The sequence below is a fragment of the Pongo abelii genome, chromosome 13 (genome assembly GCF_028885655.2).
Source record: "Pongo abelii isolate AG06213 chromosome 13, NHGRI_mPonAbe1-v2.0_pri, whole genome shotgun sequence".
NCBI classification, from domain to species: Eukaryota; Metazoa; Chordata; class Mammalia; order Primates; family Hominidae; genus Pongo; species Pongo abelii.
The window spans coordinates 116157016-116172369 of record NC_071998.2 but is presented as its reverse complement, the minus strand read 5'-3'; the positions used below and the strand labels follow the sequence as shown (position 1 = coordinate 116172369).

General features: G+C 52.2%; 1 protein-coding gene across 13 annotated transcripts; it reads right to left on the bottom strand.

The window, feature by feature from the left end:
* Positions 1-254: 254 nt before the first annotated feature.
* ARPC5L (actin related protein 2/3 complex subunit 5 like) lies at positions 255-15019 on the bottom strand. 13 transcript variants are annotated; one of them, XR_008509461.2, is made up of 6 exons: positions 14872-15019; positions 14066-14185; positions 8456-9358; positions 6478-8210; positions 4245-4363; positions 2886-3004 (listed from the first exon to the last, which is right to left on the bottom strand). XR_008509461.2 is itself a non-coding variant. In XM_063713907.1 (5 exons), the coding sequence occupies exons 3-5, from the start codon at positions 8720-8722 to the stop codon at positions 7828-7830; spliced, it is 444 nt and encodes a 147-aa protein (XP_063569977.1). In that variant the 5' UTR covers positions 8723-9358; positions 14066-14185; positions 14872-15018; the 3' UTR covers positions 4324-7827.
* Positions 15020-15354: the final 335 nt, after the last annotated feature.

The following is a 15354-nucleotide window of genomic DNA, read 5'->3' as shown; positions in this document are numbered from 1 at the left end:
TGAAAAGGAAAGAAAAGCATTTTTGCCCTTCAGAGAGGCTCTGTTACTGGTTATGGGGAACAAAATTATGCCATCTATTTGCTGCTTGCTCCCCATTTCTGACGTTTAGTTCTTTAAAGAAAACTTATCCATGCAGCAGTGATTCTGCAGCACAGCCACCCCAGCATCAGGAGACATGACCAGGCACATCTGAGGCCCCACCCTCAAAAGATTCCAAGTGCAATCCCACAAACTGAAGACTTTTAAAGCCTAGATCAATTATTAAATGTTTGGCACTTTATTAAATTAAATAAGCTCCAAAATTAATTACATACAAATCAAAGGAGTAAGAAACAATAAATAGTTTATTCAGCAAACACCTCTGCAGCAGCCGGCAGCTCCGAGGCCGAGGCTGGTGTCCTGTGGCAGAGGGCCTGTGGATTGCCATGCTCGCTCCCAGGGGTGGCTCAACAGGGACACAGGTCTACTCCTTCCACACTGGGTTTCCGGAACAACTGAACTCTCATTCATTACCATCCCATTCATCATTACCATTTTTTTTACATACATGAAACACACTGCAATGTATATACTAATAAGCCAAGAGCTTTATTGATGCAGCAGGCACTTTACAATGAGCCCAAGAGTGTCCACCTTCTCTGGGAAGACAGGATGTCTGTACAAACTCTTGGGTTTTTTTCCACTTCAAAAACACAAGCTCTCCCGTTTACCACAGCCCTTGGATCTGCACCTGCTCAAACCATCCCTCCCCCAGTGCACACAGGTGCACCTGACCAACACCAGCCGCCACTCTGGTAAACCGTCAAAATGTCAGTTCTGCAGTACTCGGAGACAAAGGCGTAGACTATCAGATCCTAAACAGGACTTAGGAAACAGACGATTTTCCCCTCCACCTTGAAAATAAAATACATTTCAGCAGATACATGTCCTGAAATAGTTTACTTGGGAGTTCCTAGGAAGATGGTCCATTGTCAATCCCTTCTTCACCAGCCTGGGCATCCAGAATTCTTCTCAAGTAACATGAGTCTTTTTGTTTTTTTTAAACAGTCTTTCTTGCTGTGAGAACTCTTATAATGGAGCCTAGTCCTCCTACTGCTAAGGCCTGTGGGGGCAGGAAGAGAAAACGTGTCAGATGAGACCTGGCTGGCCAAGGGGAGCCTGGCTTGCCAGAGACGGGGGACATTCCCTGACCTAGATCCCGTCACAGACCCTCAAAAGAGGATTCCTGAGATAGAGCACATTCTAGGGAAGGAGCCCTGTCCTGGAGCTGTGGGGTCCCGAGAGCTGTTGGCTCTTGGGCAGAACTGGCTTGAGAACACTGTCACCAGCACACAAAGCAGAGCCCTCGAGATTCCCTTTTGAGACGGGGTCTCACTCTGTTGCCCAGATCACAGCTCACTGCACAGCCTTGATGTCCTGGGTTCAAGCCATCCTCCTGAGTAGCTGGGACCACAGGTGTGCACCACCAGGCCCGGCTAATTTATTTTATTTTTTTTTTTGAGACGGAGTTTCGCTCTTGTCGCCCAGGCTGGAGTGCAATGGCACGATCTCGGCTCACTGCAACCCTGCCTCCCCGGTTCAAGCGCTTCTCCTGCCTCAGCCTCCCACGTAGCTGGGATTACAGGCGCCCGCCACCACCCCCAGCTAATCTTTGTATTTTTAGTAGAGACGAGGTTTCACCACATTGCCCAGGCTGGTCTCGAACTCCTGACCTCAGGTCATCTGCCCGCCTTCGCCTCCCAAAGTGCTGGGATTACAGGCGTGAGCCACCGCACCCAGCCTACTTTATTTTTTTGTAGAGATGGGGTCTCACTACATTGCCTGGGCTGTTCTTGAACTCCTGGGCTCTAGCAATCCTCCTGCCTCAGCCTCCCAAAGTGCTGAGTTTACAGATGCACACAAGCCCACTGAGTGCCACCCGCTGAGGTGACTGGCAGGCACCAAGCTGCCTTAAAGGGACGAGAGGGCCTGGCCTCCCCATCATACAGAGGACTTGTTCACTTCCTTCTGAGCCCAGGAGAGGGGAGGCCAAGGAGGCACAGCACACCCGCCAGCAGACCTAAGGCCACAACCACAGCCCAGCACCCACACCACCTTAAGGACTGGCCCACTGTAAAACCCCTCTCTTCCAACTCAACACTGAGCCTCTGAGGAAGGCAGGCACGTTAGTAACTCCTGGTCTGCTTTAATGGTGGGCGTGCTTACTGTGGCACTAAGGGTGTGCAGGGGAGGGTGTGGGAGGCAGCCCCAGTGGTACAGGCAGGACACAGGCTTGCCAAAGGCCTTGCTCTCACACAGACCCAAGTGAAGGGCAGACACAGCTCTTCCTGCTTCACCTGGACGAAGGCCATATTAAGTGAGGTCAAGGTTTCTGCCCACTGCTCACTCTGGCCTGCTAAGGCTGAGGCCAGGGCAGGAAGCCCTTAGGGCTGGCTGGAGGACTCTATTTCTAAGAACCCCCGACAGCTGCCTCCACCACTACAAAGTATCATGAAGCCCCAACCAACTAGCAAGCCCCCTTTCTACCTAGACTCCCTGACCACCTTACCATGCCATGTTATCTGCCCACATGTCCTGTACCAAGGGCATCCTGTCCTGTCTGACATAAATCGGCAGCTAAAAAGCAAAAAAGTAACTGCGATGATCAGAGACAGCAGGTCCCTACCAGGAGCTTCCTTGGGAGAGGGAAGTGACGACATGTCCCAGGTTGGGGCTCGTCCTCTGACCCCACACGTCTATCAGACCGTCCTACGTTTGTTCTGGCCTGCTGATTGAACCCCAAGGCAAGCCAGGTGGCTCACTCGGGCGCGTGGCACTGTTCACTTACCTTTTCGTGCCACTGGAGTAACACTGCGCTGCTATTTTCTGTGGGCTTCTCAAAGCCTTTATAAATGTACTTCATTAACAAGTCAACACCGTTTCTGTCCAGTGACTGCACAGCCTGCTCAATCTCGCTGCTCTTGAAGTTTGTGAGCACTTTCAGCACCACGCCCTGGGCTCGCTCCTGCAGACGAAAAAGAGCAAGTGAGGCCCAGAGCTGCGAAGGCACCGCCATGCCATGCCCCAAACCAAAGCAAGGACACAGATCACCAGAAACACCGCCCAGTTTCTAATTCGTCCAGGATGGTTAAAATAAGCGGGTTAGAACGTCTTTTGTGGATTTAAATTTCAAAGTATCTTTTATTTATGCCAACAAGTTACTCTACTTATTTTGGGGGAGTAAGTGGTTTACTAGGACAAGTATCAACTCAGAGAGAGAGAGAGAAGAAAAAAGAGAGGGAGAAAGAGAGGGAGAGAGGAAAGGAGGGGCAGGGTCTCGCTCTGTTGCCTAGGTGGGAGTGCAGTGGTGCAATCTCAGCTCACTGCAGCCTCTCCCAGGCTCGAGCACTCCTCCCACCTCAGTTAGGGCTACAAGCACATGCCACCATGCCCAGCTAATTATTTTCTTTAATTTTTAATACAGACAAAGTCTCGCTATGTTGCCCAGGCTGGTCTCAAACTCTGAGCTCAAGCAATCCTCCCACCTCCCAAAGTGCTGGGATTACAGGCATAAACCATGGCACCCAGCCCATCACTATTTTAGATGACACAAATAAGGCCTTATTATACTCCACAATGGTGGTGGACTATTAAAAAATAAAAATAAAACCAGGTTGATTCAGCTGCAGCGTCCCTCTTGTGTTCACACCCAGAAGGGTGGGGCCATTCCCCAGAACTCTGTGAAGGTGCAGCCACTGGTGACATCAAGATGATGTCACAGCTGCCAGAATCCCAGCTGCAGGGAGACCTCTTTCTCTGAACCAAATTTTAGCCTTGGTGATGCAGGAAGCACAATTTAGTTTTTAGAAGGTAGGAAAGCGTATGGGTACTTAAAATCCTCAGGCAGACAAAGCCTATCCAACAGCCTGTAGGAGCATAAGCACCACAGGTGAGCGAATTCATCCATTTTCCACATCAGCCAGGGCCAGGCTGACTTCTCAGCCTACGAGGCCGTGAGCAGGAGTGAAGGCTTCTGTGGGGAGGTTCTCATATAAACACTGACAGCTTTGATGTCAGAGGAGCCTCACCACCTAGGGAGCGCCAGGAGGCTTCTGTGGAAGCCCTGCCCAGTGCCAACTCACCCCCTCTGATGGGGATGAAACGGGCACAGCCCAGAGCCCAGAGGAGCTCACACTCGCACTGGGCAGACACCCACAGCCCTGGTCCTAACAGCACCCAGCAGAGCCGCAGAGCCACCCCTTTACCTTCACAGCTTGATTCTTGGTGTTGACGGGAGAGTTCCGCAAGGCTGCATGGAATGCCCGAAGCATGTCCCCTGTGCATCACCACCAGTTAAGGATAGCTAGGCTCAAGCATGTCCACGCTGTCATGAACAAGCTCACTTCAGAAACAGCTCAGGGAACAGAGTCAGATGGGATCTCATCTTCCCACCCACCTTCCACGGCTTCCAGGTGGGCAGAGACTGTTTACAGCCTGCACGGGGAGGGCGCAGGGCACCTCTGCCAACCATGCAAACCCTCCTTCTTCCTCCCTCTCTGCCTTCCACGTCAAAGCAACTGTCCTTGAGGGGTAACTTGCTGGAAAATTGGATTGCGCTCACTTGCACCTGCTTGGTGCTGGGCACTGTATCTCCCCTACTGGATCCTCACAACACCTGTACATGTGAACTGGAGGTCGTTCTCATCTTCTCATTCTAAAAAAGGGGAAAATGTAGGTACAAAGGGAGACCTCCTAACTCTTCATCAATGCTCTTCATCAATCAATTTCTTATTAAGGAAATTAAGATGTGCTAGAACTTCTAAGATCTATCGGGATCAATGAGGTCCCAACTGTTACCTGGAAAGAGTTTATCAATCTAACAGAAGCTTTTGCCAACAATGAGCCAGTCTCCACCCTTACCCCCCAACCTCAGTTGCAATCCTGACGACACACTCTTTGCTGAGTTCTGAATACCCAGCATGCAAAATAAAATTACAATCTGGGTTAGGTCCCCAAAGGTGACACCTATTTTAAACTGAATTACATCAGCCAACTTTCATTTCCTCGTATGAAACACTGGCTTCAGCCAAAAAGCTTCAAAAATAGAACAAGGAATGGCTTCTGCCCAATCGGGTCTCTACTCCTCTTCATGCAGTGATACCCACGTGCAGACAGGAAGGGCCTTCGGAGCAGAGCTGAATCTCCTGGCTTCCCCAGTGTGAGCTCCATCTTGAGTGAGCTGGGTCTGCGCCACCAGGCGAGCCACTCCCAGCCCTGGTTCCCCAGCTCCCTGCTTGGCTCTGATCCACCTTCCACACTCAAGAGGCAGTCTAGTCCCTCTGTCTTTCAGTTCTGGAGTTCCTTTTCCCCATCCAAACAAGGCCAGCCTGATATCAGCCACTGATAACCTCTACTTTGTAACTCTTTTTTTTTTTTGAGACGGAGTCTCGCTCTGTCGCCCAGGCTTGGAGTGCAGTGGCACAATATTGGCTCACTGCAAGCTCCGCTTCCCAGGTTCATGCCATTCTCCTGCCTCAGCCTCCTGAGTAGCTGGGACGACAGGCACCTGCCACCACGCCTGGCTAATTTTTTTTTGTATTTTTAGTAGAGACGGGGTTTCACTGTGTTAGCCAGGATGGTCTCGATCTCCTGACCTCGTGATCTGTCCACCTCAGCCTCCCCAAAGTGCTGGGATTACAGGCGTGAGCCACCGCGCCCGGCCCTTGTAACTCTTTTCTAATGTGGTGTCCCCAAAGCAATAAGCAGGATCCCATAGGCTCAACAGAAAACATAGGCTCACTTGCTCTTCATGTAAACCTGGCACAACTAACAAATGAAATCATTCAAATGATGGATGGGGAAGGGCAGGGATAAAACTAGTCCACGGGGGCAAAAGGCTACTGCTGTGGCGTTAACTCAGCACCATGCGTCCAGCAATCACTCGGCCCATTGATGGGTGAGGGCCTTCAGCAGTTGGGAGATGTGGGGCACAGGGAGGACCTCCCTGAAGTCACCTATCATTCATGAAGCCAGCTGTCATACTTGGCTGGCTTTAGGCCTTTTCAGAGAACAGGCTGTGGTGCTGGGGGAATCCTGCCCAGCCCTTGATCTCCTCTAGATCTTCCTCAATCACAGCACAACTGACACTGTGGACCCAGGATTCTCTGACGTGGCATCTTAGCTGTGTGTCATAGGCCTCTGCCCACTGGATTCCAGTGGCATCCCCAAGCTGTAACCATCAAAATGTCTCCAGTTTCCTGGGGGTGGAGGGGAAGGGTGCAAAATCACTCAAAACCACTGCTCTGGACAGAGCCCTGATCCAGAAGTCTAGAAGCTGCTTCACTGAAGGAGAAAGGAACTCAACTTTTAAATCACCACAAGGTCTCGGATCCTGCGCCAGGTGCTTTCACACGCCATCTCATTCCAAAAATACCTGTGACAATAATCATTATCTCATTTTAAAGGCAATGGAATTGAGGCTCAGAGAACAGAAATTACCTGAGTAAGGTCACAAAACTAAGCTGTCTAGATGGCCCTCATACCCAAGCTCCTCCCACAATCCCATGCTGCCGCTCTATCTGCAGACCCGAGCTGCATGTCCAGGACACTTGCTGTGTGCCCAGTGATGCTGATGTTAGCCCATGAGGCTCCCACGGAATCTAGGAAGCCAGCATGGCTGTCTGCCACGTAACAGAGGATGCTGAGTTGTGAAAGGGTATGCGACCTATCCGAGGTCAGAGCCAGAGCATGATAGTGCGGGGTGTGCGCAGATGCACAGCCGGGTTCCTTCTACTTCATCTGTGTGATCTCCCGCCACACACACTTCCCTATACAGCCCAAGGACAGAGCCCCTCTCTGCCCTCCCCAACCCCAATCCATCTATCCCTCTCCCTGCTCCCCTGTCCTCAATGGTCTAATATAAGTCCGATTCTTGGCACATGATAGAGACTCAATAAATATCAGTTCCATTCTCCTCCACCTGGGCCCCGTATTTGCCAGGGTTTCAGTTACCTTTATCCGCTAACCTTCCTTTCCCCAACCCCAAGTGGAGCACTCTCCATGGTAACAAGGTTTCTGACGCTTCTGACGCTGCCATGAATGCAGAAACGACCATCCCCGGGATGTGCTAAGCCCAGGCCTCTAAGCAGCCTCAAGGAACCTGTCACCAGGCAGGAGAGTCCCAAGACATGACCTTCAACAAGGTTCTGCACCCAGACCAAGGCAGCAGCTGAGAGGCTTGATCTCCTCATCTGTTCAGTGAGGGTCCTGGACCAAAGGCCTGACCTTGGAGCCCCTTTCAGCACTGACTGTCCATGAGCTAGGCCCTGCACCAGACTACAACCAACCTTCCCTCCTGGGGACCCGTCTCTTGACCCCATTTCATAAGTAGGGTGGATTGGGAGATCTGATGGGGCAGGAATTACAAGCTTGAATCTCCACTTCCGAAAACACATTCCTGTTCAAATCAAGTCTGAAGGTTTTCAGTTTAAAGGCACACTCAGGAGCACTGCCGGGCTCCCCCTAAAGCAGCAGGCCCCACTTTCCAAGCTGAGTCAACTGGTTCAACACCGAGAACCTGACTTATGTACAGCATGGGCCTCCAACCCTGCCCCCGCCCGTGCGGGGGGAGGGGACATGCTTCCTGGAACACCATTTGAATAAAGAAAAATCCTTCCGGTGAGAATAAGTCAGTTTCCTGCGCTCATACTGCTAAAGGACCAAGCAAGGCTGTGACAATCACCTCTATTTTTAATCTTTTCTAAATGCTGTTTTCTGTGGCCACAAGAACAGTCATTTCCAGGCGTGGGGCTCTGCTTTCACACTTCGCTTCAAGGTGTCTGGTTTTTCTTAGCTCTGAAGTATTAGTTTTCTCCGCTGCTTCCTGCACCAGAAGGGTACTGGGGGGAGCCAAGACTCACTTGTTGAGAGTGGCTGAGACCACCAAGGTGTCCAGAGGAACCATAGGGTCCCCCTTTCTCAGCATTAAGCGAGAGGGTTAGACTGACTAGGGGTGGAGAGGCACAACCTCAGACCCCAGGGCTGAAATACGGCGGCCGCCTCCACTCCCTCCTGGGTTCTGTCTTCCCCACAGCCGTCCACCCACCTATCTTCACGCCATGCAGCAATCGGGCCCCGGAGGACCGCGCCCCAGCCTCCCCGATCACTCGGTTACTCAGATGCGGCTCACCTCCGCCCTGCCGCCGACCCAGCCCCGCCATAGGCCCGATTTCCTGCAAGGGAGGGACAGAGTGCTGGGGCCCCCAGGAAGGGACAGCGTGAGGGGACGAGGAGGCAAGGGGGGAAGAGGGCGCGGGACCTGCGGGGGTACCGAGGGAGCCCGTCCACCGGGTCCAGGGGCCTGCGGGACTGCGCTGCAGAAGAAGGCGCCAGGGCTGGGGACGAGGGACCCAGGGAGACTGGGACTCAGGGGAGCACGGCCCAGGGAAGCCGGGTGGGCAGGGAGTTGGAGGCTGACCTGAGGGGGCCGGGGGTCAGAGACAGGGGAGGCCCACCCGAAGGGGACCGAGAAGGTGGGAAGGTGGGAAGGTGAGAAGGCCGCGCGCAGGCCCGGACGCCGCGTCAGGGAAGGATATTGCCGCAGGAGCCCGTCCACCTCGCTCGGGTCCGGGCCTGGCTCCGCCGCCGCCGCCGCCGCCTCCTCCTGCTCGTCCACAAATTTGTTCTCGTCAAATTCGTCGATGTCCACCCGGCGGAAGCGCGAGGACAGCGTGTTCCGGGCCATGGCGGGAGCTCGGCGCCCGCTCAGCCGGCTCCGCTCGCGGCCCGACCTCGGCTCTGCTCCGCTCACACCGGATCCGGCTCGGGGGCGGGAAGCGGCTGTCCGGCTGCTCCCAGCACCTCCTCCACCGCCTCCGCGCGCAGCCGCCGCCGCCCGCCCACTTCCGGCACACGCCGGATCCGGAAGCGCCCTCAGGGGCGGGGCGGAGCCTGGCGCCTGGAGTGCGGTATGGGGTCTCCACGGCCTCTCCCACCTCAGTGTCTCTTCCGCGGACTCTCTGTCTTACCACTGAGGACCGGGCGCTCGGTATCCGTGCAGCCCCGCGTCGTGTGTGCTGTAACTGCGCTGATTCCCCGGCTTTCCCGCGCCTCCGAGGAGCCCCTGGCCTCAGCGGGGCCCGGCGCGGGCTCCCGGGGTAATCCCTGCCCGTACTGGGGAAGGCTGGGCCCCCGGGAGGAGGCTCGCGGCTCTACTTCTCGAGTGTCGGGCAGGCTTCTTGGAGAAGAAACCTTCGAGCTGATGACTGAGGGATGAGTAGGAGTTCCTGTTCCCGGGGAGTGACGCGGGAGGGGCCTGTGTCTCGGAGCCTTGAACGCCACCACAGTTAGTAGAGGAGGCCGCCTGTACACAGAGATGACCCTGTTAAAGGAGTGGGGGGGGGCTTTAAATACGTTTAGTGCGATCAGGGGACTGGCAAGACGTTGAAGACGTTGTGACTCGAGGGATTCTGCGACCCCACGTGTGTAGCAGTCACCTTGGCCAGGCAGTTGGGGGCGCCAGGAGAGGGAGATGGCCCTGTGGCCACCGTCCTGGCAGGAGAGGCCTGGCTGGAGAGGCACATATTGATAGAAACCAAATTCTCAGAATCTGAGATGGGGGAAAGCGGTTTAAGGAAGTCAAGGACGACTCTGAGGTGCCAGATTTGGTGCCTGGGCTGTTAATCCCAGGGGTTCTGTTAATTGATCTTAGCCTTAGGGTAAGTAAAATGGGTCTTTTTGTATAATAGTGTGAAAACTATTTTCATCTGATAGTACTCTTTTTAATAAAAGTCGGTAGTTGGAACGTGATTCATTTTTACTGCTTCGAATACTTCTCATTGAACTGTGCTTAAAGATCAAAAAAATATTGCCAGACTATGATGCAACCTTATCTTTGGTGGTAAGGATACAGACTCCCATAGTGGGAAACTGGTGGTGAAGAAGTCTCCGCCTGTAATCTCAGCACTTTGGGAGCCGAGGTGGGCGGATCACCTGAGGTCAGAAGTTTGAGCCCAGCCTGACCAAAATGCTGAAACCCCGTCTCTACTAGAAATACAAAATTAGCCAGGCATGGTGGCGCATGCCTGTAATCCCAGCTACTCGGGAAGCTAAGGCAGGAGAATCGCTTGAAACCGGTAGGCAGAGGTTGCACTGAGCCGAGATCGCTGCATTGCACTCCAGCCTGAGCGACAAGAGCAAAACTCCGTCTCAAAAAAAAAAAAAAAGAAAAGAAAAGTCTCAGGGGTCCTGGAAACACGCAAAGCCCCCCTGCAATACAGTTCCATATCTGGGAAAAAATATTTGTGATTCAGGCCTGCCACGAGACAGCAGAAATTCATATCCCCAGAACATCCTGGTCAGAAGGAACTTGAACCCAGAAATGCCCATTTTACAAGTAAAGAAACAGCCCCCAAAGAAACTAGCAAATGGAATAATGTTGCAGCTCATGGTCATGGACTTTTATTCCAGCCAGGGAGACACAATTTAAAAATCCATATTGTACTATGTCAGGGCCGATAGTGTTGAGAGGGAACAAAACCATGCAGTGCCTGAGTGTGCCTTAGATGATCAAAGGTGTCCTGGCTGGGCACAGTGGCTCACACCTGTAATCCCAGTACTTTGGGAGGCCCAGGTGGGCAGATCACCTGAGGTCAGGAATTCGAGACCAGCCTGGCCAACATGGTGAAACCCCATCTCTACAAAAACACAAAAATTAGCCAGGCATGATGGCGCGCACCTGTAATCCCAGCTACTGGGGAAGCTGAGCGGGGAGAATCGCTTGAACCCAGGAGGCAGAGGTTGCAGTGAGCTGAGATCACACCATTGCACTCCAGCCTGGGCGATGGAGTGAGATTCCATCTCAAAAAAAAAAAAGGTGTCCCTGAGGAGGTGACACTAGACAGAGACTGGAAGGAAATGAAGGAGGCAACTAAGCGAAGGCTCAGAGGTTGGGGTGGGCTCAGTATATTTGAGAAACAGCCAGGAGCAGAAGAGAGATGAGATGGGGGTTGGGAGGAGAGTAGGGCTCTGTAGGCCGAGGAAAGGACTCAGTCTTAATTCAAATGGGACAGCCCTGGAAATTCTGAGCAGAGCAGTGATAGATCAGAGGTCTGAATTGTTCGAAAAGGGCCTTCTAAGCAGCTGTATTGAGAACACATCTGGGATCGATAACCAAAGTAGAGAGGTGATTTAGATGGTGACAGCAACCATCCAGGGGATAGACAGTGGTAGCCCAACCAGGCAGGGGCCAATGAGGATGGTGGGAACAAGCTGGGTAAATTTTTTAAAATTTTTTTTGAGACGGAGTTTTGCTCTTATTGCCCAGGCTGGACTGCAATGGGGCTATCTCAGTTCACCGCAGCCTCTGCCTCCTGGGTTCAAGCAATTCTGCCTCAGCCTCCTGAGTAGCTGGGATTACAGGCATGTGCCACCACGCCTGGCTAATTTTGTATTTTTAGTAGAAACGGAGTTTCTCCATGTTGGTCGGCCTAGTGTTGAACTCCTGACCTCAGGTGATCTGCCCACCTTGGCCTCCCAAAGTGCTGGGATTACAGGCATGAGCCACCGTGCCCCACCAGTTTTTTATTTTATTTTATTTTATTATTTTTTTTGATATGGAGCCTCACTCTGTTGCCCAGGCTGGAGTGCAGTGGCGCAGTCTCAGCTCACTACAACCTCCACCTCCCGGGTTCAGGTGATTCTCCTGCCTCAGCCTCTGGAGTAGCTGGGATTACCGGCACCTGCCACCACACTTGGCTAATTTTTGTATTTTTACTAGAAACAGGGTTTCACCATGTGGGCCAGGCTGGTTTCAAACTCTTGACCTCAGGTGATCCACCTGCCTCGGCTTCCTAAAGTCCTGGGATTACAGACGTGAGCCACCATGCCTGACCTGTTTTTTTGTTTTTTCTAAGAGGGAGTCTCACTCTGTCGCCTAGGCTGGAGTGCGGTGGCCCAACCTCAGCTCACTGCAACCGCCACCTCCAGGGTTCAAGCGATTCTCCTGCCTCAGCCTCCCAAGTAGCTGGGAGTAGAGGCGCACACCACCACACCCAGCTAATTTTTATATTTTTAGTAGAGACAGGCTTTTACCATGTTGGTCAGGCTGGTCTCGAAGTCGTGACCTCATGATCTGCCCGCCTTGGCCTCCCAAAGTGCTGGGATTACAGGTGTGAGCCACTGCGCCCAGCCCCAATTTTGTTTTTTTTCTTTGAGATGGAGTTTTGCTCTTTCGCCCAGGCTTGAGTGAAGTGGCACAATCTTAGCTCACTGCAACCTCTGCCCCCTGGGTTGAAGTGATTCTCCTGCCTCAGCCTCCCGAATAGCTGTGATTATAGGCACCCGCCACCATGCCTGGCTAATTTTTTTTTGGTATTTTTAGTAGAGACACGGTTTCACCATGTTGGCCAGGCTGGTCTTGAACTCCTGACCTCAGGTGATCCACCCGCCTTGGCCTCCCAAAGTGCTAGGATTACAGACGTGAGCCACCTCACCGGGCCTCAAGTTGGGTAAATTTTGAAGGTAGAGTACCCGGAATTTGCTGGTTGACTAGATGTGGTGTGTAAGAGAAAGAGTCACAAATGACTTCAGGTTCGAAAAAGATGTGCAGTCATTAACTCTAGTATAAGCATTTAAAAATACAACAGCAAAGGCACTGTGCATCATTAGACTTTGTTTCTTTCTTTTTTTTTTTTTTTTAGACAGAGTTTCCCTCTTGTCGCCCAGGATGGAGTGCAATGGCACGATCTCGGCTCACTGCAACCTCTGTCTCTGGGTTCAAGCAATTCTCTTGCTTCAGCCTCCAGAGTAGCTGGGATTACAGGCGTGCACCACATGAGCCACCGCGCCCGGCCTAGACTTTCATTTAAGACTAAGCTATGCCGGCCAGGTGCAGTGGCTCACACCTGTAATCCCAACACTTTGGGAGGCCAAGGCAGGTGGATCACCTGAGGTCAGGAGTTTGAGACCAGCCTGGCCAACATGGTGAAACGCCGTCTCTACTAAAAATATAAAAATTAGCCAGGCGTCATGGCGGGCACCTGTAATCCCAGCTACTTGGAATTACAGTAGCTGTAGGCAGGCTTGGGAGGCTGAGGCAGGAGAATCCTTTGGACCCAGAAGGCAGAGGTTGCAGTGAGCCGAGATCGTGCCATTGCACTCCAGCCTGGGTGACAAGAATGAAACTCAGTCTCAAAAAAAAAAAAAGGTCTGGGCGCACTGTGCTGTGGCTCGTGGCTCATGCCTGTCATCCCAGCACTTTGGGAGGCCGAGGCAGGCGGATCTCTTGAGGTCAGGAGTTTGAGACCACCCTGGCGAAACCCCATCCCTACAAAAAATACAAAGATGGGCCAGGCGTGGTGGCTCACACCTGTAATCCCAGCACTTTGGGAGGCCAAGGCAGGCGGATCACAAGGTTAAGAGTTCAATACCAGCCTGGCCAACATGGTGGCCAGGTGAAATATGGTGAAACCCTGTCTCTACTAAAAAAACAAAAATTAGCTGGGCATGGTGGCGCATGCCTGTATTCCCAGTTCCTCAGGAGGCTGAGGCAGGAGAATCGCTTGAACTTGGGAGGCAGAGGTTGCAGTGAGAGCCGAGATCGTGCCCCTGCACTCCAGCTTGGGCAATAGAGCAATACTCCATTTTGGAAAAAAAACAAAAATACGAAGATTAGCTGGGCATGGTGGCACGCACCTATGTAATCCCAGCTATTCAGGAGGCTGAGGGACAAGAATCGCTTGAACCTGGGAGGTGGAGGTTGCAGTGAGAGCCGAAATCGTGCCCCTGCACACCAGCTTGGGCAATAGAGCAAGACTCCATTTTGGAAAAAAACAAAAATACAAAGATTAGCTCGGCATGGTGGCACGCACCTATGTAATCCCAGCTATTCAGGAGGCTGAGGCACAAGAATCGTTTGAACCTGGGAGGTGGAGGTGACAGTGAGCCGAAATTGTGCCACTGCACTCCAGCCTGGGTGACACAGCAAGACTCCATTTCAAAAAAAAAAAAGTCTAAGCCATGTCAGGATTGCCCTCTCTCTACTCTCTTTTTTCCCCATATCCCTCCACCTCCTGGAAGCCTGCCTCACCTTGGTGTGGGTCAAGGTTCATTAATTCATCCAACAAGCATCCATGTGCTGGGCCTGGAGACTAGAAAAATTAATTCAGGTGTCCGCCAAGGTTCTGTCCCCAGAGAACTTCTAGGTTGGCTGTGGAAATAGACACATAAATGCATCATTTTATTTCATCCTGTTTGGGGCTAAGGAAAGGATTGCACAGAGGAGGTTGCTACTCATAGGAGATGGGAGAAGTCTCCTTGTGGGTGGTTACACCTAGTAGTAACAAGAGGACAATCTGGCTTCAACCACAGCTCTAAGAGGTGGCATGTCTTTATTAAGGGCAAGGGAGTGGCACTGGAGTGCTGATTAATGCCTACTGGTTGGCAGACATTAATCAGAAAGCCTAAACATGCCCTGCCTTGTGAATTCCTGTTTCGCTTTCCAGGCTCTGCTGAAGTGTTCCTTCCTCTGGGAACATGAACACCGATGATATTTTGAGCCATTGTTATGCGTCAGATTTCGGGTTAACAGCTTTACAGGTATCTCCTCTAATTCTCATAAGTGCCTCATTTCACATGTGAGCAAACTGAGACTCAAGAGAGGGGAAGAGATTTCCCTCGACTACTACCTTGGCAGCAGAGCAAGAATTTGAAACCTGGTCAAGTTGACTTTAAAAAAGGCTGTACTAGCCGGGCACAGTGGCTCATGCCTGTAATCCCAGTATTTTGGGAGGCTGAGGTAGGTGGATCACTTGAGGTCAGGGGTTCGAGACCAGCCTGGCTAAACCTTGTCTCTACTAAAAATACAAAAATTTAGCCGGGTGTAGTGGCACACACCTGTAGTCCCAGTTACTGGGGAGGCCAAGGCAGGAGAATCTCTTGAACCCGGGAGGTGGAGGTTGCAGTGAGCCGAGATCGCACCACCGCACTCCAGCCAGACTCCATCTCAAAAAATATATAAAAAATAAAATAAAAATAAAAAAGGCTGTATGGCCAGGCGAGGTGGCTCACCCCTGTAATGCTAGGCACTCTGGGAGGCCGAGGCGGGCGGATTGCTTGAGCCCAGGAGACCAGCCTGGGCAACGGCTCTACAAAAAATAAACAAATTAGCCAGGCCTGGTGGCTTGTGCCTGTAGTTTCAGTTACTCGGGAGACTGAGGTGGAAGGGCTGCTTGAACCCGAGAAGCGAAGGTTTTGGTGAGCGGAGATCGCGCCACTGCCCTCCAGCCAGGGTGACAGAGGGAGACCCTGTCTGAAAAAATTATAAATAAATAAATAAATAAATAAAGGCTGGGGGCCAGGCGTGGTGGCGCACGCCTG